Genomic DNA, 23,846 nt, shown 5'->3' with positions numbered 1-23,846 from the left:
ACTGCTCTCTGGGGGCTCCTGACAATTCTGACTCACACAGAGCTCCAGATGTCCTCTGGATGGAGGGAGAAGAACCTCCTGCCAAAATATCTGCAGCCACCAACACTGAGAGAGCATTTGGCAACAGCTCTGCAAGGGGCTGAGGGTGCTTTTTGTGGGAATACATCAGGAATCAGAAGGAAAACCCAAAAGCTTGCATGAAATGACACAAAAATCTGAGACAGAAGAGAGCTGTGGAACAAGGGAATAAATGTTTCTTCCATAAGGTGATACCAGGACATAAAGTCTTGCAGATTGTTGAAGCTTATAAATGTGTATGTAAATAATGGTGCAAATAAATGTAATAATAGTGTAAATAAATGTAGAACAAGGGAATAAATGTTTCCTCTGCAAGGTGACACCAGGACATAAAGTCTTGCAGATTACTGAAAGTTTATAAATGTGTATGTAAATAATAGTGTAAAAAAATGCAATAATAGTGTAAATAAATGTAGAACAAGGGAATAAATGTTTCCTCTGCAAGGTGACACCAGGACGTAAAGTTTTGCAGATTATTGAAAGTTTATAAATGTGTATGTAAATAATAGTGTAAATAAATGCAATGATAGTGTAAGAATGCAATAGTGTAAATGTAGAACAAGGGCATAAATGTTTCTTCCATAAGATGACACCAGGACATAAAGTCTTGCAGATTGTTGAAAGCTTTTAAATGTATATGCAAATAATAGTGTAAAAAAATGCAATAGTGTAAATAAATGTAGAACAAGGGAAAAAATGTTTCCTCTGCAAGGTGACACCAGGGCATAAAATCTTGCAGAATATCAAAGGCTTATGTTGTCCACATCCTGCTTGTTAAGTTAAAATAAAATGAAATAAAATGAAATAAAATAAAATAAAATAAAATAAAATAAAATATCAAGATCTTGTGTTTTCTCATCTTTGTCTTCCCTCTGGAAGCTCCTTTGGAAAAGAGGAGCTGCAGGGAAGCTGCACTCTGAGCAGACTCACTGGGTGTCTGCTCCAAGGCAGGACCTCTGTGCATCTTCCTGAAGAATCTCTCCCACAGCAGCAAGAAGAGTCTTGTCCTGCACTTCCTCTCCTCCCACCCCCAATTAATGGGAGCCACAGGCACAGAGGTATTTTAAATGAACAACTAATGTTCTTATAAACTGCAGCTTAGGTCATCAAAGGTTTTGCAGGAGCCCAAATCACTGAACTTCCTGAACCGTTCCTGAGCCTGTTCCCACATGTGTATGACAGAGAGGAGGAAACAGCTCTGGAGAAAACAGGAAAAGTTCAAACTTGCACACACACAGGGCCTGGCAAGGGCTTACTTTTAAACTTTCCCACATGAAAGAACCTCAGCAATCAAAGCAAGTAAAAACAGGAGTTTATACCCTTAAAATATGGCCAATTATGTATGTTTGAACAAATGTAAAAATAATTTCTAATTCTAATTATTTCTAATTATTATAGAAATAATTTTCTAATAATTTTTAATTATTACAGAAATAATTGCTAATATTTTCCTAATTATTATAGAAATAATTTTTAATAATTTCATAGTTACTATAGAAATAATTTCTAATAATTTCCTAATTATTATAGAAATAATTTCTAATAATTTCCTAATTATTACAGAAATAATTTCTAATAATTTCCTAATTATTATAGAAATAATTTCTAATATTTTCCTAATTATTACAGAAATAATTTCTAATAATTTCTAAAGCATGGCAGTGTTTGAGAGTGGCACCAAACATAAGATGGCACTTCCAGAGGATCTGAAAGAAGAGTCAAAGTCACAGCAGTGGGGTTTATGTAGGTTTTAACAAACGTAAAAATAACTTCTAATTCTAATTATTTCTAAGTATTATAGAAATAATTTCTAATGATTTTCTAATTATTACAGAAATAATTTCTAATAATTTCCTAAGTATTATAGAAATATTTTCTAATTATTAGATAAATAATTTCTAATAATTTCTAAAACATGGCAGTGTTTGAGAGTGGCACTAAACATAAGATATCACTTCTAGAGGATCTGAAAGAAGAGTCAAAGTCACAGCAGTGGGGTTTATGTAGGTTTGAACAAACATAGAAATAATTTCTAATTATTTCTAATTATTATAGAAATAATTTTCTAATAATTTTTAATTATTACAGAAATAATTTCTAATATTTTCCTAATTATTATAGAAATAATTTCTAATAATTTCCTAATTATTAGAGAAATAATTTCTAAAGCATGGCAGTGTTTGAGAGTGGCACTAAACATATAAATATCACTTCTAGGGGATCTGAAAGAAGAGTCAAAGCCACAGCAGTGGGGAGTGTTGAACAGCCCAGACAATCTCCAGCTCAAGGATCTCTCTCCTCTGCACACCCCCATAAATAAGAGGAGATTACACCTGGAAATGGAAGGAGGGGTTGGGTGACAGATTTGTGGGCTTCACAATCCCACCAGCAGGAAGCAGCAATATCAGAGCAGGGGCTGCAGTGTGGGAGGGCTCAGGACAGATGACAGATGGAATTTAAATCAGAAAAATCCCTCACTGTTAAAGCATTTCTCATGGTTCATCACTGCAAAAGGCAATTTTCTTTTAAGGCATAAAGGTAGAGCAAGGAGTGACTCACAGGACTGTGCACAATGGGAGGATGGCTTGAAATCAGTGGAATTCACTTTGAGTCAAGCACTCAGCTATATTTGATCTGCTTATTATACCAACACTGAAGCACCAAACCAGATTAAAGGCAGTTAATTGAGCATGGAGAAAACCACTGAATTTGCTGAATCATAAAATTCTCACTGTAAAAGAGCATTCTGATGTAAACTGGATTTCCTACTCCAGATGTAAAATTTAATTATATTGTTTCATTATGCATGTTACAGGGATGGACTTACAACACATGACCAAAACCCACAATGGGTAGAAACACATCTTATTTTGGGAACTGGGGCACAGACGCTCCCAGAAGAAGCAAGTCCCTCTCTCACATTATTACCTGGCTAATTCCTGTTGGAGAATCAGAGCAAGAATTTCAAAAGGCAACAAAGACATGATGTCCCTTATTGCCCCTAAAAAAAAAGGAAAGTGACACTCTAACTGCAAATCTTTTAGATGCTCTTAGAAGCTCAAGTAATTAATGAGACCACTGGGAAACAGAGCTGTGTTAAGACTTAGGTTCTGGAATCTGGCCAAAAGCAACTGTTTTAAATAATCATCATCAACTTAATTGAGGAAAAGATGCTCATGAAGCAGAGTGAGAAGCCTTCAAACATAAGGGGGTGTCTGTGATTCTCACAGCAGCTACTGAGCTGTGTCTCATCAGCAGAAATTCCTGGGAAGGGTGGGAATGCAATTGTAACACTACCTGGGTGTAAAAAAGTGGGAACAGACTTTTATAGCACACGTGGTAAGTCAGGATTTCAGCAAAAAGCCCAAAAGGCTGAGGATACCTTTTATCCTTTATCTTTGTCTAGAAAAAGAAATAAATTTGGGGCTGGAGCTGGATAATCTTTAAGGTCCCTTCCAAGCCAAACCATTCTGTGATTCTCTGAAGTTATTTAATGATAGTTATTACAGCTCTCCCAGAAAGGCTTTTCTGTGCCCAGGAATTTCTGGGCTTCTTTCACAACTGATTAAGGAGTTTATGGAAACATCCCCCTGCCCTGCACATGAACCAAAACACCAGGAATAGGAAAACCTGGATGCTGTTTCCTGCTTCCAAGGGGAAAGCAGCGTGCTTATCACTCAGCATCCTGCATCTCAGGGAAAAAAAGGCCTCAGGGTATCAGAGAGGGCACTTGGAACAGCCCAAAAATTCCACCAGCTTGGCTTTTATGCCCTGAATCAGCTCAGTCAGGACCTTTTCAGGCTGTGGACTGATGTGTTTCTACAAAATTATAATCTACTCAGGTTTTTTTACTGGTGAAATGAGAATATTTGTATTTTGATGAACATGAAGACCAAATTAATTTCTCTCAGAGCTCCTGCAGTCTGTGTCACCTTGCTGTAGTGAGCTGTGGTGTAACACAGCCAAAACACATCCAGAGGCACAAAAAGGCCACAGCTCATGTTTTCACTCAGCAGCATCCACTGGGTTTGTGGTCTGGGCTGGAGGAATGGGAAGCACCAAGACAGACTGGGCTCAAGGAACAGGGTTTGCATGAGAAGAGCAAATCATTCTTGTTTGTCCTTAAAATCCACATTTAAGAGAGACAGTCCAATTTGTCTTTGCTAGAACTTGAGCACACATCGAAATACAAGGGACACTGGTTTTCTCCCCATGTTTGGGGCAGTGCTCAAGGCACTGAGGACATGTTGTCAGTGCCTGGAGAATTAATAAAAGGGAGAATTCCCTTTTATTGCTGCTCCAGTGCCTGCCTGGGCTGAGCAAACAAACCCATCAGCTCTCAGGGCAAGGCCAAGAGTTGTGCTCTTGGGAAGATGGAAGTTTACACCCTCAGCAGCATTTAAAAGCAGAAATTCGGGATGTTTTTTTTTTTAAATCTCTGAGATGGAAACAAGAATCACCCAATGGTATTTCCAGTATATATTTCTAGTGTCTCTTGAATATTCGAGATGAATTTTTGCCTTGAAGATAACAATTAGGAAAGGAGAATTTTAGCTAAGAACCTACATGGCCTTTGTGTCTCAAAGGGCAGAAGACACACCAAAGATCCAAAAGACACCCCAAGGACCCAAAAGACAAACCAGGGGCCCAAAAGACAAACCAAGGACCCAAAAGACACACAAGGACCCAAAAGACAAACCAAAGATCCAAAAGACACCCCAAGGACCCAAAAGACAAACCAAGGATCCAAAAGACAAACCAAGGACCCAAAAGACAAACCAAGGATCCAAAAGACAAACCAAGGATCCAAAAGACAAACCAAGGATCCAAAAGACACCCCAAGGACCCAAAAGACAAACCAAGGATCCAAAAGACAAACCAAGGACCCAAAAGACACACCAAGGGCCTGCAGCCCATGGAAGTGGCTCTGCCAGGGCCCATTCCCTGGAGTTCTGCTTGGAGCACCAGGGAAGGAGCCCCACTCTTGGCATGGGCTCCCACAAGTGGGGGTTTTGCCTCTGGAACCTCCAAGCAGCCACGTTTTCCACAGGCAATTAAATAATGGTGAGCGAGCTGTGGGACGTGACGTTGAATTTTCAGTGGCTGGGGAAAGTAACACAGGAGCTGCAGGCAGGAGCATTAATCTCCTCCAGATCCTCTGAGCTGCCAAGGATAGCAACTCATTCCTCACAGTGCTAATGCTGCTCCTCCATCACTTCTGGGCACGCTGCAGCAGGCAGAGCCGTGGCAGTAAATGTACACATTTATATGCATTCAGCCACAGATTATTACATTGTTCACAGGGAGGCTGTGGATGAGCCAGGAATATAAAACAATAGCAAGTATGATGTAGGTGTTGGTGGGAAGAGCACCTTATAAAATGGCACGGGGGTGAAGTGCCCAGCAAGAGTCACAGCTGGAATTTATTCATAAATGCACATCTGTGAAATTCCAGCCTGTTGGAGCATGTATGAGTCCTGGGAAAGAGGCAGCTTTTTCCCAGACCTCCTGCCCAGGGTCAGGAGAGCAACACTTCCTGAACTACTGAGGGAATGCATGCAGGTGTCTTTAATTCATGTACAAAGAGGAAAAATTTTCATGCTTGGAGCGAAAGAAAAATGCCCACATGTAATTTTTATGCAGATGAAAGGGTGTTTTAGCATATTCCCTCCCACACAATCCATCCCAGCTCTCCTTGGCAAAGCCAGCCTTCCCCTCTGTACAAACAAGCCCTTGCTCACTTTCAAAATCCTCTTCTGATGCCCACACAAAGGTGTCCTTCAGCCAGCCCCTGCTCCTTGTGCTTCATCCCTGCTCCTCTCCAGCAATCCCAAGCCTCTGCACCATCCCCATTCCCTCCTGGCTGGATGAACAAGCTGCCCTCTCCAACCCCTGTGCTGAACCATCCCAAAGCACTTCAGGAAGTTGTGGGAGAAGCAGCTCCCAAGCCCAAGAGGAACAGCTCAAGTTTTCAGCAGACACCCCTAAAATAAGCATTCGTTTCCATTAGATATTTATTTTTTTTTTACATTATTATGGAGAACTCTTGAATGTTCCAAGAAGAATAGTGAGGGAAAAGATTTATTCAGCTTCAAAGAGAACTGGGAAAGTTCAGCATGTGCAAAGCAGGTTAAATATGTAAATATGTCATGGAATAGGCTAAAGTGCAACAAATGTTTTGATGAGAATGGTTCTTACCGTATGAAAACCAGCTTGACCTTGGATGGGGCAGTTTTAATGATTGCAGAAGCATTCTGGTGGCTTCTTCCATACAATATCTGATTGTTTATCTGTTAAAAGAAAATGATTTTCATGTAAGTGGAGGAGTACACCTTGTTCTAATTTATACTACCTAGACTTCCAAGGTTACTGTGGGATAAGGAGATAAGACTCAAAGAAAATGTGGTCTCCAAATCTTGATCTATATAAAACAGGAACCAATGCAGAGCTAATTTACTGTTATTAGTAAACCACAAATGAGAGAATTTTTTTTTTTCTCCCACAGATCCCTTGAATGGGTTTCAAGGATTATTCCCAGATTTTTGGAAAGCAGCTTGATCTGAGCAGAATCATAGAGATGTGACAACAGCACAGATGTTTAGATGTTGAGACTCTTGCACTTTGCCTGCAGGCTCTGGCCATTGAGGAGAACTGGCTGCTAAGGCTGTGCTGACTCCTCAGCTCTGCTGAAGGAGGAAGAGTGGGAGTCAGGGAGATGAAGGACAATTTAAGGACGTGATGCTGCGTCCCTTTTGCTGGGCTGGATCCACACCTGAGCACAGCAGCAGGCACCAAGCCCTGCTCTGGACACAGGGAAATGGGAAATGCTGCAGCTGCCAGGGAAAACAAACAGCCTGGCCAGGACATCACCTTGGCCAGGTGGGCAGCAGGGCCAGGGCACCTGCCTGGGTCAGCAGTGCTGTGGCCACAGCAGCAGGGCAGTGACCACCCCTGTGACCAACCTCCAGCCCTGGGGGCACTGCTGGGGTCCCCAGTCACAGAAAGAGGGACACGGAGGGGATGGAGGGCATCCAGGGCAGGGAATGGAGCTGGGCAGGGGCTGAGCCTGGAGCAAAGGAGGCTCAGGGGCCCTTGTGGCTCTGCACAGCTCCTGACAGGAGGGCACAGCCGGGGGGGTCGGGCTCTGCTCCAGGGCACAGGGACAGGAGCAGAGGGAACGGCCTCAAGTTACACCAGAGGAGACTGAGATTGGGTAGTTGGGAAAATTTCTTCAGTTTCTATTTGGAAAAATTTCTTCAGTCCCCATCCCTGGAGGGGTTTAAAAGCCCTGTGGATGTGGCACTTGGGGACACAGGGGCAGGGGCGGCCTTGGCAGTGCTGGGGGATGGTTGGACTCTGTGTCCTAAAGGACTTTTCCAACCTAAACAATCCTGTGCTTCAATGCTGCAGTTTTTTCCTCCCACTCTAAATTTACAACATAATATTTACATTCACATTTGATACACCAATGCTGCTTAAAACAATACGGACAACGGAGCCCAGGAACAATTCAGTGGTGATTACAGAAGGAATTTTTGTTACTGCAGATGTTTGTATTGGATCCTGGGTTTGTGATCTTAGAAAGATTTCTTTTTTTTTTTTCATTCAAACCAGAAGTAACAGGCCAAGTCTTCCAGTCTGGTGTGACATGGGCTAGTCAGACACATTAGGAATATTCACGAATCTTATTTTCAGTGGGTCAAAACATGATGCAAGTTCATCAGTTAAATAAGGACAGTGCAAGGACAAGAATGAACCCCCTAACACTTGGTTACTGACTGGGATTGAAGTGCAAAACTTTCACCTACCAAGTCTTTTATTGTACAAAAAGGGACCCAAGCAAGGTCTAAAAGGAAATAATATCACTTTCCCCAAGAGTTAATATGGTTCTGTCTGCAGCTGCCATGGAAAAAGCAGGGTGAGAAGCAACATCCTGGGCCATGCTTCATTAATCAACCATCAATTTAAATATCCAGTGGCAAAAATGAATGAATGCTCAGCTGCATTCTGCCTTCAAGCTCAACTTGAAATTTTCAGTGAGTTTGTTGACTTAATTTCTCTAAGTTTGAGAATAAATTGTTCACTGGGAATACTGTATGCTTTACAAATTGTTTGGATTTAGTTAAATTACCATCAATTTTCTTAAACAGCAGACTTCTTAGATTAAAATTTATAGGCTTTACTCTGGCTAAATTAATCCTACTCACTACATGTATCAAATAGTCTAAAATTTAATTAGCTGTGAGCTGGGTCTCTAAGTTATAATTATTTAATTACTCCAAAATGAAAGCATAATCAAAGCAATATATCTGCACAAGGTTTTGGACTGTCCTACAGAGTTATTACACCCAGTATTAATTTTTCTTTTATTATTTTTTAAAGTGCACTTTCTTTTGCAAAATAAATTAATGCTCCGTTAGCTGCAGATACCACAGTGATGAGCAAAACACCACAGCCTACTTAAATAAAACAAAACAGAGAGCATCTAGGATTTCAGAAGAAACACCACTTTAAATATTTCAAATTAACTAAAGTAACATGTCAGATTAACCAAATACTACTCTGGGAGTCAAAGCCTACAGATCTGTGCTTTACTTTTTGCATTAGAGATTAGAAAAGAAAAACAAAAGCCTGGACTAAGCAAAAGAAATAAACTGATCTAAATCAACCTCAACTCTTCTTGAAATGCCTCTTTCCATTACTCCTTGGAAAGTCAGCAGAGCTCAGAGAAAGATAAAAACTTGCTGCAGGTATGAGGTCAGGTCAGCCCCCAAGTTCAGCCTTTAAAGTAATCCCACATTGCTTTATGGCAGATTTAATCACAGATCCCAAATGTACTGTTGCCTTCACCTACAGAAGTTTTGGTTTACAGTTTCATGCACTGAAGTAGCAGAAAGTACAAACTCACTGAAATCCGAGCTCTTGGGTTCAGAGGGAAAAATCTCCAGGATTGTTTCCTTCTCAAACTTTAATTTGCAGAAGAGAAACATTAGATATGGATATTAAAAAAAAAAAAACCCAACCCACACTGTTTTTACTACGTGGCAGTAATGGAAATCCATAAAATTAGTATCATCTGATTTTTATGAAAATCAAGTTAAATGATACCCCAAACCTAGTAAAAATACTGGCTTAGCTTTCTGTAATAATTACTTCTTTGTACAATGCACTGGGTTCCTTCTTACCACAGGAATTGTAGCATTCCAAGATACAACCAGGCTCTCTGAAACAATGGGGAAAGTTTCAAAGCCCTTTTTTTATCAGTCAGATTTTATGTACTGAAACCCCATAAAGCACACCAAGCTCCCAAAGCTTGAGGAAAAAAAAATTGGGAGAGAAAAACTAATTAGAATGTGAACTTCCCTCACCAAAATTCTTGCTGGGCACATGTTTAAACATGTGCATCATCTGAAGCGATCAACAGAGCATAAAAATCTGTAAGGACAGAAAATATCCTGCTCTGAGCTGGCAGCTGATGCCTGTGGCTCCCCACCTGGGCAGTGTGGAGAAAGGACATTGGGAAGGCACAGATCCCTGTGCCCTCCCCTGCCAGCCCTACCTGCTGCCAGCCTGGAAAGCACCACCCAAACCCAAAGAGCACACAAAGCACACCAAAAACCCAAAGAGCACACAAAGCACACCAAAAAAAGGACCTGCATCCTCCTCTGCAAAGGACACTGGAGCAGTTTGTGCAGAGAAGCTCCGTCCTGGCAGTGTCCCAGGCCAGGCTGGACAGGAACTGGAGCACCCTGGGATTGTGGAAGGGGTCCCTGGGCAGGGAATCAGATGAATTTTAAGGTCCCTCCCAACCCAAACCATTCTGTGATTCCGTTCTGAGATCCCACAGCAAATAAACTGAGAATTGAGTGCCAATCCCCCACACCTCAGAACAGAAATGGCATTGTGAGTTTGGCTGGGGAGCTCATTTACTTGGGCAAAATACTGCTGTATCTATTGTATTATTACAGCATAACTTCTGTTTACCCAAGCACCACAAAATAAAACAGCAATAAAAATGCATTTAGCACAAAAGCTCTCTGGTGTTGAGCAATGGCAAAAATGGTATAAAGAAATAAAATGTAATAATTGTCACCTGGGCAACAGTCCAGAATGGACAACAGGCAAACTTCTACAGTGATTTTTATCTGAAGAGTCAAAAAAAGAAAAAGAGCTTTTACTCTTTCAAGAGGTGCTGTGGCCTCAGAGAATAAAACACAGAAAGGGTTGGGTGGGAAAGGAGCTGAAAGCTCAGCTCATTCCCACCATGGGCAGGGAAAACTCCACATCCACAGGAGCAGTTTCTTTCCAAACCCTGCCTCATCTTCAGCAAGAGAAGGGGAGGTGGCAGAACATCCCAGCATCAGTAATTCAGCATGAGAGGGCTCTGACAGCCTGGTTTATTATAGAACACTCAGCTGACTCTCTCCTGGGGAGATGATAATAACAATAAAAATAAAAATAAAAATAATATAAAAATAATAATATGGATTATTTAATGGTAATGGTAATGGTAATGGTAATAATAATAATAATAATAATAATAATAATAATAATAATAATAACAACAACAACAACAACAACAACAGTAACAGCAGCAGGGTGGATTATTCAGTGTGAGCAGAAGCTGCTGGCAGGACAGGTCCATGCAGAGCTGGGGAGCAGCAGGACTCAAGGCACAGGTACAGCTCCAGGTGACCCTGCTGAGGGCCATGCTGGGCACCATCAGCCCCAGCACTCAGCCCAGCCCAACAAGACACCAAGCAGGGCAGACACCTGCACTAAACCAGCACGAGAGCAAGGCAGGAGCACCACAGATGGTTCCTCTGCCTGGAAAAAAGAATGGAAAAGCACGACTTGTGTCCTGTAAAAAAAAAAATACTTTTCTGTGCAGGGACCAAATTCTGACCCAAGTAGTTTTCCCACGTGTATAAAAGTAGGATGAAAGGACCTTCTTCCCCCAAAAAGCTGTTTTCTCCAGCCACACAGCCATCCAAAATACATCCCTGAAGAGGGATTAAAAAATAAAAATACATGAAGGTTTTTGATGTGACCTGCATTTCTTCCATGTCAGTGAAAACAAGCCAGGATCATGCCCCCAAAATGCTACTGTTGCTTGCACAAGCTAAAAGTGAGCTGATGTTTCATTAATTCAGCAACAAAAGATTTCATGAATAAGGAGCTGAGGCAGCCTGGCAGCATCCCACATTCTCCAACTGAATCCAATCAAACCCCAGTTCAAAAGAAAAATGAGCAGGTAACATCTGTCTGTCTAAATGGCCATCCCATTAACCTGAACTCCAGCAAAAGCCACAGGGAATAATCTGCACACCCTGCAGGGGCATCCTCTGCTTTGATGGAGCAAGACTGTCCAAATGGGGCAGCCCAGAAATGCCAGAGGCTTCCCAAGATGTGAATCTTTTCTCTTGCTGAGGCCGAGTTGCAGTACTGAGAACTGAGGTGCAATTAAAGATGCAGATGCAAATGTACCTTAGACATGCAGTTAGGTGAGAACCACATGTGAGTTTTGTCATCTCACTGCACGTGGCCAATGCACAACCCAGCCCTTTGCAATGCAGGATGTTTGAATTTATCCTTTTCTCTAAGGAACTGTGCTCCTGCCCACTGGATTGCGAGGATAAACAAGGTGGTTACCAAAGTCTCCTTGGATTTTTATTTGAATCTGGGCATTTTTGAGATGGAGGATCTCTTTCCTTCTACTGAAGGGAAAAAAGCAAAACATTTTATTTCCAAGTTAACAGGGAGAGGAATGAGGGCAACACCATCACTTTGGGAAGTGCTCCTTGTAATGTGGCTCATCCATGCAAAAACCCAGCCTTGTGACTAATCCCAGATGGTGCCTCTTTCAAGTACTTCAGATCCTCTGCTCTACCAGGAACTACCTATGATATGCACAGGAGAACAGTGCCATGAGTTCTTTCAACACACCCAAAATTTAACGATTTCCCCTTTTTTTACCATTAGAATTCAGTGTCAGGGACAGAAAAAAACATCATTCTGAAGGAGAAAGCAATTTTCCAACCCTACTCCATTATGGTCCGGACCTTCATACCTTTTCTCACACTTAAAATGAAATCAACTTCAGATGATGGTGTTTCTATAGCCAAAAAAAAAAAAGATCTTTCTTGTACTATGTGTATTGAAACAGCCTAATTACAGAACTGTTAGACAATGACAAATGCTTGGACAATTCTGACTATTCCCAGGGTACCCTCAGGCAGCCAAACTGCTCTTTCTCAAGTCAAGAAATGTGAAAAAACAGGTTGTTTTCTGATTGCACAGAGAGCTGCTGAAAGTTCAGAGCATCACCACCCACGGCGAGCAGCAGGTCAGCAAATCCCTGCTCCTCTCTCCAAGGGCAAGATCCCAGGGAGGGATGATTTTTTTAAAACCACTGAAGCAATCAGCACGTGGGGAATCACTGCAGGTACAGCAGCAAAATGTCATTCTGCAACAGCCCAAAAGGCAGGTGAAGTGAAGGAAAAGCTGTGTTTGCAGGCTGAAGGTGAGGCAAGGAGACTGGAGAAAAAGTGAAGACAAAATACTCCACTTGCTAATGAGATCTCTTGCCTCGTGGGTGAACCCGTGCCAGACACAACTACAGAAAATAAGTATTTAAAGTTGCAACAGATCAAAACAGATTACAGCATGAAATTTATTTTCAGGATGGGGAATATCCCTGTCATCTGTAAAAACACATATGGCAACGTTGAGGGGGTTTTGGCTTTTTTTTTAACGAAAAGTGTGAATTTCCCTGTAAGCCACACATGCACTCCAAGGATTGATTTACTGTCCCCTTCCTGCCTTCCAACAGCCCCTCCCCACGCAGAGCTTGTGAACATGCTGAGAGCACAGACTTTGCTGACAAGACATTGCTTTTCACAGGCCAGTGATTTTTGTTTCACTGCAAACACATTTACCTGCCAAAGGCCAAGTTCTCAGTTGGCATAAATCAGCACAGCTCCTTGCTCAGCCACCTAATTCCACTTCCAGGCTTTATTTTAAAGGTTCATGCCTCTCCCTCCCTGCACATGCTAAAGGGAACAATTACCTCGAGGAGTTCATCCCCAAACTGCATCCAGGGAAGAGTTTTACCTTGAGGAGTTCATCCTCAAAATGCATCTAGGGAAGAATTTTACCACCATCCCCAAAGTGTGCCCAGGGAAGAGTTTTACCTCCATCCCCAAAGTGCATTGAGGGAAGGGTTTTACCTTCAGGAGCTCATCCCCAAACTGCATCCAGGGAAGACTTTTACCTCCAGGATTTCATCCCCAAAGTGACCCAGGGAAGGATTTTAGCCCCAGGAGCTCATCCCCAAACTGCATCCAGGGAAGAGTTTTACCTACAGGATTTCACCCCCAAATTGCATCCAGGAAATAATTTTACCTCGAGGAGTTGAACCCCAAAGTGCATTCAGGGAAGAGCTTTACTTCCATCCCCAAACTTTCATCCCCAAAAACTTTCATCCCCAAACTGCATACAGGGAAGAGTTTTACCTAGAGGAGTTCATCCCCAAACTGCATACAGGGAAGAACTTCCAGGAGCTCATCCCCAAAGTGCATCCAGGGAAGAATTTTACCTTCATCCCTAAAGTGCATCCAGGGAAGGATTTTACCTCCATCCCCAAGGTGTATCCAGGGAAGGGCTTTACCTCCAGCACCTCATCCCCAAAGTGCATCCAGGGAAGGTTTTACCTCCAGGAGCTCATCCCCAAAGTGATCCAGGGAAAGATTTTACCTCCATCCCCAAAGTGATCCAGGGAAGGTTTTACCTCCATCCCCAAAGTGATCCAGGGAAGGTTTTACCTCCAGGAGCTCATCCCCAAAGTGATCCAGGGAAGTTTTACCTCCAGGAGCTCATCCCCAAGGTGTATCCAGGGAAGGGTTTACCTCCAGGAGCTCATCCCCAAAGTGATCCAGGGAAAGATTTTACCTCCATCCCCAAAGTGATCCAGGGAAGGGTTTTACCTCCAGCACCTCATCCCCAAAGTGCATCCAGGGAAGTTTTACCTCCAGCACCTCATCCCCAAAGTGATCCAGGGAAGTTTTACCTCCAGGAGCTCATCCCCGATGTGCATGCGCCCGTCCCGTCCCGCGGGGCCGTCGGGATTGATCCCAACCACGAAGATGCTCATCCTGGAGCGGTCCTTGTTGCCAGCCAGGCTGAGCCCCAGCCCATTCTTGTCTTTCTCCAGCTCAATAATGTGCAATTCTCCCGGGAGATCTGCATATCTCTGCCTGATTTTTTCTGGGAAGGTCAAAACATAAAGGGAGTCAGAACATAAAGTGAGTTACGTGCAGATGTTCAACAACAGGCACAAATATGCCAGAAATTTATGGCTCCTCAGCAAATAAGTGTTTTTAACAGAGGTCTTTTCAGCACAGACTCTAAAATATCATTTGCTCTGTGTGTATCAGTCACACAGCAAAATGCAGCATCAGCTGCAAATACTGTTCAAATGAAACCCACGCTATTTTTAATTATTTGTACAACAGCCTGGTTCCAAACCAAAACTTTTCTGAAAGGAGGGTAAACAAGGAAATTCCAGAGGCACCTTTACCTTACAAAACCTATCAAATTCAGGAAACTCTCATAAAGTTCGAGCTGGTTAATTAACCACTGTGGGAAAGTGAAGCCCTTAATGGCTCAAACATTACTGCAAGCTCACATCTCAAGGTAAAACCTTCTGCTTCCTCCCGGTGACTCAGGAATCTTCTCAGCATTGCTCTGCTCAACTCCACGGGCTGATTAGGCAGAGCAGATGTCAGGGACAATGGAGATGAGTGATTGCATTTTTAAATGCAGCCTCACCTGATATTAAGGCAGTTATTTGCCTTTCATCTGCATTTCAAGCATTCCTGTGACAGAGCTCGATATATTTACAAAGTTACTGGGAGCACACAGTGTGGCTGGGGATGCTGACAGGTTAATCTGAGTGTGTTTTCACCACTGGCATACCAACATCCATCACCACTGCTGGGGAGGGCAGTTCTGTCCTGTCTGCTTTCCCTTTGCAGATTTGAAAGCCAGTTTAAAGCACCACCTGCACCTTCAGCTGGGCCACACATCTGAAAGAGCAAATCAAAGTACACCCCTGTGGCTGGGTGTCACCTTAGCACAGAGCCCAAGGTGAGAGAAACTGCTGCATTATGCATGAAAAGCAGAAATAAGGGATATTATATGTTCAGCCATATCCCTGAGTCAGCAGCAGGAGCTAGATCAATATTAGCTACTAGCACCCTCCTGGGGAAGCATATTTTAATAGTATGATTTAACTGCTGTAGTGAATGTTCCCATGACAACAACAAGAAAGAGGGAAAAGAGCTGGGGAAGGTGAGAGGGAGGCAACCAAAAGTGAACAAAAACTGCTGAGAAGAAGGAAGATGAGGCAGAGATGCTCCTTCCACGGCCCCTGTGGGGTCAGGGTGATTCAGCTGAACATGGGACATTCCCAGGGGCTCCTCTCTCCAAGGGTCCTTCCAGAGCAATTGCTCCAGCTGCAGCAGCCCCTTGTGCCTTGGCAGAGCCCACTGGGACATGGAGAGCAGCTTCCCATCTCCAGCCCCAGCTGCACCCAAGAGAATTACCCACACTGAGAGCAACCAGCTCTCCCCTCGCTGTATTCACAGGCTGGCATTTTCCTGCCACGCTCAAAACCCCCAGTGCCTGAGCCCAAAATCCCCAGGGTGTACAGCCAGGGTGAGATGTTATCCCTGGAAAGCTGCTAAAGCCCCACAGAGCTCTGCGTGAAATCAGAGTATCACCAAAAAAATTAGACAGCTTATTTGTTACAATTATATGCTCCCAAAAATTCGTGTAACTGTGTTAAATAAATGGCAAGCCATGTAGCTGCATGGTTCTTTAATGCATTTCTTAACTAATGGGGCCAGCTTGTAATTAGAGGTGTGGTTTGCTACATGGATTTGGAAACTGTTTTGTCTTCTTAGTACCAGAACAGCAAGACAGGCAGGGTCTCAAAAATGGAGTTTCTGAAAGCAAAGGAGATGCAGCCACACCTGGCTTGGTCACAGCACTGAGGTTTAATTTCTTTGCCCACGAGGCCAAGTCCAGACCTGGAGAGCTCCAAGGCATTTGCTGCCCACCACAATTAGGCCAATAACTCATTATAGCACAGCAAGGAGCTGCAGCACACCCCAGAGCTGGGCACCAGCAGAAAAGGGCTTTTCTCACTGATTGCATTTTTGTGGCTAAAACCAAGAATTGGAGCTGGAGGGCTGCTGTCCATCACCTTCTGCCACAGCTCCCTGCACTGCTTGTTGTACATGGGTAACACATCTCAGTGCTGCTTGCCAGGAGCAAGGAACTTTGCTGAAGCATCACTTGAACAGCTCACAGCCGGGTGCACAGGCAGGAGCTGAAGGAGCAGGGAGAGCAAACACACACACACACACACACACAAACACTCTTAAATGCAGTGCAGATGAAGCTGCACATCTTCAGAGGCTGCCTCAAAACTCATTCCTGGCTGGTGACACTCAGCCCTGTGGCACTGCAAGCACACATTGCTCCAGCCTCTGCCTGCAGACAGAGTGCGTCTGTGAATAAATCTGTAATTCCACGGTGTTTCCTCCCCAGAATGAGTTTTCTCACATGGGAGAAATGTTGGCAGGTCAGAAGCACATGTGTATTCCTTTCTGAGCTGGGCTGGAACTAAAAGTGAGCTTTAGGCCTTCAAAAATCAGTACTTTGGGCAATTGCCTGGGATGGGACAAAGCCCCACTAAAATTCCTGTGTTGGGCCAGGTCTGGACACCTGGTGATTGAACCCCAGCTCTGTGCTCCAGATGTGCCAAAATTCCCCATTGTGGGAACAAATCTTTGGGTAAAGAAAAAATTCATCTGGGCAAAAAGCAGAGACCAACTCCAGGGTTGGTTGCTTTATTTGTTAAGGGTTAAGGGTTGTTGTTTTTTTGGTTTTTGTTAAGTGTCTTCCCCGTTGCACTACTTGTTGGAAGAAATCCTTACTTACAACAGAAGGAAGCCTCTGTCTGGACTAAGCCCTTGATTCTAAACTATCAGCTTCATTTCCAAAGCAACTATTCCATGGTTTGAGATGGCTGGGGTGACCAGGAGGTAAAACAGAGGGAAGGAGGCAGGAGGATGCTCCGAGCCAGCCCCACTTCCATCCTGGCAGGAGGCACTGCTGTCCTGGAGAAGGGATGAGTAGAGACACCCTGTCACTGACATCTTTTATGAAAAATCCTTTCCTTAGGATTTTTTCTCCTGGGAAGCTGAGAGGCCTCAGGAACAAAATGCAAACAATGGTTATCTGCTGCTGTGGAATGCAACAGGTGCATCTGGGATTGGGCTCATGTGCTTGTTTCTAATTAATGGCCAATCACAGTCCAGCTGGCTCAGACTCTGTCCCAGACATAAGCTTTTGTTATCATTCTTTCTTTTTCTATTCTTAGCCAGCCTTCTGATGAAATCCTTTCTTCTATTCTTTTAGTATAGTTTTAATATAATATATATCATAAAATAATAAATCAAGCCTTCTGAAACATGGAGTCAGATCCTCATCTCTTCCCCATCCTCGGACCCCTGTGAACACTGTCACAACACCCCTGCTTCTAAAACCAACCCTCTGCTAGCACAGGCTGCCTCCTCCCTGGCCAGCAGAAGGTTCTGGCTCTCCCCAGTCCCACTCCTGCAGCTCAGCCTTGCAAGGGCTGTCCTGGCCAGGCAATAAATGACAACAAACTCCCAGCGGTGCTGCCTCACTCATCCAATCTGCACACAAATATCCTCTGGGCATCCAGCTGACTTCCTACAGCACTGTCATAGTTAGGCTCAGCTTGCCTCTTAATAAGGATCTCACAAAATCATTTTAAACAAGTATTTACTGCTTAAACAAACCTGCATCTAAGGCATCTTCCCCTGAATGCCTTTTTCAGCTGTTTTTTCTCCCCTCCAGCTGGTATCAGTTTTCAGCTGGCTGCCTAGGGTTGGGGAGCCAGTTAGCATCTGCTTTTGCAAAGAATTCCATTATCTGCCTTCATTACCAGATACTTTACACGAGGCAATTGTAATTCTGTTGTTGCTGCCTCACACATGGGACTCGGTGTCTCTCTTGTTTTGGCACTGCTCGGGGCTGTTTCCACATTCGGTGACAATATGCCCATCACAACTTCTGCAAACACATCTCACCAAGGATATTTCACCAGCTAATACTGCAGCCAGCTCCTCTTAAAAAACACCATACAGATATAGCATGAGCCAAAAGCAGGAGTAAACGCTTTAGTGATCACTCCTGCAATGATATTTCCCTGTTATATTAGCAGACAATTACATTTCAAAGGGAAGCCCTGGAAATGGAAGACAACTGCTCCCAAACAATCTGCTATTATGCTGCTGCATATGTTTCCCTGCCTCAGCCACTATTCCTATTATATTAAACAGAGAGATAAAAGAAATAAATGGGGACAATATGGTCGGGATATTGGAGCTTGCATGATCTAGTACTGCAACAAACACACAATTTGTCTGCAACACCAGACCCAGACGCCACTTCTCAGGAAGGCTCTTTAAATGACAGATATATAAAAGCACTCGCTGAGGAGCCTGTTTCCCAAACCTGCTGAAATCTCCAGGTAAATGAGCTGAAAGGGAAGAGGTGTTGCTTTGGAAAACGGTGTGTCTGTATGATGCAAATGAGAGTCCATCCAGAAAAGGTAAAAAGAGGAAAGAAAAGGCTCTGGGTGACTCAGCAAGGTGATTTGGTTTAGTACCAAATGCTCGATATTAAAAATGTCAAGGCAAAACATAAAGAAAAGAGAAAAAAAGATCAGAAAGAGAGACAACAGCTGATATTTGACTATAGAAGGTGATGCTGAGGATTTTCCATCCCCCTTGTGTCACCTCAGATCTCTGTTAGCAGCATGTGCTGGCTTCTGGAGATCTCATTTATCAGCCTGTGCTCGTTCCAATGCATTTATCTCCCATTTTTGCCCCACAGCACAAAATCAGGTTGCAGCCCTGGCCCTGCCCAGCAGAGCTCAGGCAGTGCTGCAGCACCCCTGCTCCTCACTGGGCAGTGACACATCAGCATGCAGGCAGCATCCCCTGCACACAGCCAGCCCTGCATACCAAGCAACCAATTCCCTTCTCCATTTCACTGCAAACATTAAAAAAAATTAATGTAGGAAGTCCCTTGAAAGCTAACCCTAGAGCTGTGAGGGCAGCACGTCTAATTTACTGATTACAATTTACAAGAACCTAAATAAGCATATTGAAGGGACCATAATTGAACAAATGGGGTTTAGAATTCTCCCACTACTAATAATATAATAAGCTTATTGTTTTAATCTTCCCACTAGCCCTCTATTCAGCTCCAAGGAGGCAGACAGTTCTTCAAACCTTATCTCAAAAGTGATGCACTCATCTGTTTTCATAAGCTTTCAAGAAAAAATAGGAGTATTTCTGTAATGCTTTTCTAAATTCCATTAAATCGCTGCAATTCTGCCCTCAGTGATCAGCAAGCATGAGAAAAATAGGGCAGTTGTACTCAAAAATCTAAATGGAAGGGCCAGAGATGCTGTTGTCAGCAGTCCCCCTCCCTCAGGTGATGAGAGGCACATCCCTGTGAGTGCTGTTATCTCCAAAGCTGGGGGCAGAGAGAGCTCCCTACCTGACCCAGAGACTCAGCATCCCCTCCAATCCCCCTCTGACATCCCTTTGGCAGCACTCTGCTCCATCTACACCATTTGGAAATCATTTCCCAAACCTGAAGTGATGACGTGCAGAGAAAAACAAAACCTAGCATTCCTGTTTTCCCCTTGGCAGACTTCAATTAATTCTCCCAGTTAAGAAAAAGAGCTCCATGGCCCCTTCTTCCCCAAAATACTGTCAGCCAGAATACTCTGACATTACTTTAAATCCCACGAGGGGGAGAGCAGGCACCAGGTGCCACAAACAGCCCAGGTGTGGGCTACACACCCTGACAAATGCAGCTCACCCAACCTCAAGTACAAAACGAGCAGGAATTAAACTCTCAGTTTTAGAGAGAGACAATATTCTTACCCTAAGCTGAAGGTTCCCTCTTTTCCTCTTGTTTTGTGTGAAGGATTCAGGCTCTTATTTGGGATCTCCAAGTTTCTTTTCACTGCTCCCTCCAGCTCAGGCTCCAGTTGTGTTTTGCTCCTCTCATTCCCAGCTCACAAAAGGAAACTTCTCTCCTTATATCCCACCTGTCCCTCACATCACTTTTTACACAGAAAAAGGCAATTCCTGCTGGTGCTTGTTAACCCATCCAGGAAGAAGGGGATAATGAGAGCCTCCACAGTCTGATTCAAGCACCATTTCAGCCTTTAAAAACTGGTAACCATTAATTACTTCTTCCTATAATCAAGGGAACCATCACACCCCCAAAGACAACAGGAGGGAGAAAAGTGACTGAAAACCAGGGAAACTGTGCTCCATAACACCAGAGAGCACCTCCAATGCCTGCACCATTTCACACCAACATTTTGCACAAATGGAGTTTTTACCAAGAATTTTTTTTCCTTATTCAGGCCCAAAGCTTCACTCTAAGGCTGCACTTCTACTACACAACATTTAAGTCCTCTGAGGAAGAGATATTGTATGCTTTCCTTTTTTTAATTAGATGAGAAGGCCATGATGAGTCTATTCACACCCATGTTTATCTTTTAAAAGGAGATTTAGCCGCAAGTGTGGTAAATAGAGCATCCCATGCTAATAATTGGTGATTATAAGGGAATCTGCCTTCCCCTGCACACAATCCTTCCACTCATTTGCCTTTCCAATGATGCATTAACCCCCAAGAAAGCACTTGGCTTTCCCCAGAAGTGACCTGTGGGTGCAGAGCTGTGGCAATCAGGGGCTCACTGGAGCTGAGCTGGGAGTGCCGCTGCTCCAGCTGGAGCCCCCGAGGTCCTGCAGGAAAAGCACTGGCACTTCTGGGACTCTGGCTGCTTTCTCCAGACAGGAGACACACTCCTGGAGCAGCTTGATTAAACACAATCAAACAGCCACCAAGACTTTTGATAAAATCCACTGTGAGGATAGAAATGGTAATGTGCAAAAATAAATCGCATCACGGTTATGCCTGGGTCACGAAATGCCAGACTGAAGGCATTCTTGGAGTAATTAAATCCTTAAAATGTGAGGTAGGCTGCAATGACAGCTGCTGTAGACTCCATTTTTAAGAGAAAAATCCCACAGAAACACTGTAATGTGAATACCCCAGTGTATTTTGTGGCACTGTGCAGCTGAAGTCACCCAAAGCCAACACCCCGCACTCTCCAGAGCTCCCCAGCTCGGGAGCATCCTGGAGATAAGGCTCAGTTATCCCTGCTCCCCGAGGAAAGCAGCTCCCAGGGAAGGCTGGGTGTGAGAACAGGGCAGAACACCAGGAAAGACTGCAAAATCCCAGAGAAATCCCAGCTGTGCTGCAGGGATCCTTCAGGATGCACCAGCACCAGATCCAGCTGCTTTAAGGAACCCTTTCACACCTCAGTTTTTGGAGAATATCTCCCAACTGGGACACAATGTCTTTCCTAGCTCCTCTCACAGGATCTCAGGAGGTAGGAGGGACCCACAAGGCTCATGTAGCTCCTAGCAGGATCAGGTTTTCTGCCCTGCTCCTGCTCTATAACCCGTTCCCTCCATTTGGATTTGAGAGCTGCTCTGCCATTTGATGTGCCTGAATATTGGGAATTCTAATCCAGGGCTTTCCCCACTTGGTCTCAGTGCAAACAAATGAGTATTGTGAATATTTAAATTCTCCCTCCCCTGACAGGAACAATGTAAGCTGATCCTGAGAGTGTTTCATCTTTGATAATGATGTTCCCACAAAGCCACGGGCACAGGCATTATCTTGGAATCTTTCTGCATGGAGTCTAATTAGAGAGAACCATGTCAGACTCTTGTCAGAAACCGAGAGTTTGTTACCTAATGAAGACTTTTAGGGGACCAGTGCTAAGTAACTGCAAGAGGCAGCACAGACAACACCTCTCAGAAGTCCAGGTGAGGAGACATTTCTCGCTTAGCGACTCATTTAATTCCATTATTTAAGAACCTGCAGTAAGAGCCTGAACCTCTTCCCTCTAGATTGGGACTAGAGAAATTTGGATTTAATCACAAAGACTTTCTGAGCAGCAAACACAGCCTGTGTTGATGAGTCCAAAGATCTACACAACATCCTCCAAGGAAGGTCTCCAGGGGAACCGCCAGGCGCTGTGAAATGTAGGAAAAAACTCCAACGGTGTAAAACTTCACATAAAATCAGAACAGCAGCACTAACAAGCCATAAAAATAAAAAAAAATACTAGGGAGCTGGTTGTGGAAGAGCAGGTGAGGAGGAGGAAATGACACTGGGATGAGAGATGGTGGAGAATCCCAACCTCCCTTTGCTGTGGCAGCAGAGCCCTGTGGCACAACAAAGCCACGTCACAGGGAGCTGACAATGAACACATGAAACTTTTGGATTAAAAACCCCCACCCCAGAAGCCTTAACTTTGCTTGCACAGCAGTTTTTAAACGTGCTGTGACAGTGATTAAACAGATTAGAGCTGGATGAGTCACTGGGACTGTAAAGCCAGGGAAAATGTCCATGGAGCTGGGCTGGGAATTACAGAGAGAGCCTCAACAGCAAGAAGCCCCACAGAAGATTGATCATGACCAGCTACTTCAGCTGGGAATTAATTCAATGGCAATCTTAATGATAAATTTTAATCCTCTTTTCTATTTTTAGGTTTTAGTTGTTTTGCTGAAGATTGATTGTAACTGTCAAGCTAGTTACTACAAAAATAGATTTACTTGCACCAAAAAATTGCATTCACATTGCACGTTCCTTTTTAGGCCTACTATGGGGATCTAAATATTTCAAGTATATATAAAAGCTATATAAACATTTAAGGAAATATAAAATTCACTATACATTTGGTTAATTAATTAATCATTAGTCAGATACTGTGAAGAGCTTTCCTTCTATACTTTATATTTTTCCTAACAACATATACTGTTTGCATTTGGAGAGACATGAGAATGTAATTAAAACACAAACAACAGCTTTGTAATAAACACACTGCACACAAACACACCAATTATAATTAACACAAGCAAAAACGTCCTCACTGCCACATTTTCCTTTAAACCTGGGGTATTTAACAGAAGCATTGTTATTCTCCTGGCAGATAATGGCGGGTCTGTGGTGATCAAACCTGGTTTTAACAGCCTAATTTCCACTTTGCCAAGGGTTCTGTCTCTGGGTTTCACACACAGCTCGTTGTGCAGAGACCTCAGAGGAGGCTCTGCCACCCCACAAACACTTCCACAATTCTCCAGCTGACAACTCTCAGCTTCACACTCCCAGCTTTTATTCGCAGGCCAGCAAAGAAAAATATCCTCTCTCAGCCCCTAACAAGTTGCTCAGGTTTGATAAGCTGTTTTCATTCCCTCTGAAGGGGTTGTGGAGAGAAAAAGCCCTTTGTTTCAGGCTGCTGAGGAAAAAGGCAAAAGCTGGGTTTTTACTACGGTCAGTGCTGGGTCCAGATTCCTCTCAATTCTCTGGGTGCACACATACTTTAAATGAAAAAAGCTATTCAGGAAAATTATGCTAATGGGTCAGAGCATGCTCAGATCTCTGTGCAGATTGCCTTTTAAAACTTCCAGTGTGTGTTAAAAGAGGAAAATGTTCCATTTAAACGAAATGCAAAACCAATTTAAATTAAAAACCAGCTAAATATTAAAAAAAGCTGCATATCTAGCTTT

The 23,846-nt window shown here is 43.4% G+C and overlaps 1 protein-coding gene across 1 annotated transcript in view; it reads right to left on the bottom strand.

Annotated features, from left to right (window-relative positions):
* Positions 1 to 23,846, bottom strand: part of PATJ (PATJ crumbs cell polarity complex component) — a 143,931-nt gene that overhangs the window by 45,246 nt on the left and 74,839 nt on the right. Inside the window, exons 28-29 of the mRNA XM_036388222.1 lie at positions 14,147 to 14,343; positions 6,277 to 6,368 (exon numbers count right to left, since the gene is read on the bottom strand). Coding sequence (XP_036244115.1) covers positions 6,277 to 6,368; positions 14,147 to 14,343 — 289 coding nt within the window. The remainder of the gene's footprint in view (positions 1 to 6,276; positions 6,369 to 14,146; positions 14,344 to 23,846) is intronic.

The sequence above is a fragment of the Molothrus ater genome, chromosome 9 (assembly GCF_012460135.2).
Source record: "Molothrus ater isolate BHLD 08-10-18 breed brown headed cowbird chromosome 9, BPBGC_Mater_1.1, whole genome shotgun sequence".
Taxonomy (NCBI): Eukaryota; Metazoa; Chordata; class Aves; order Passeriformes; family Icteridae; genus Molothrus; species Molothrus ater.
Note: the sequence above shows the minus strand (reverse complement) of the source record. Positions and strands in the feature narration are given on the sequence as shown.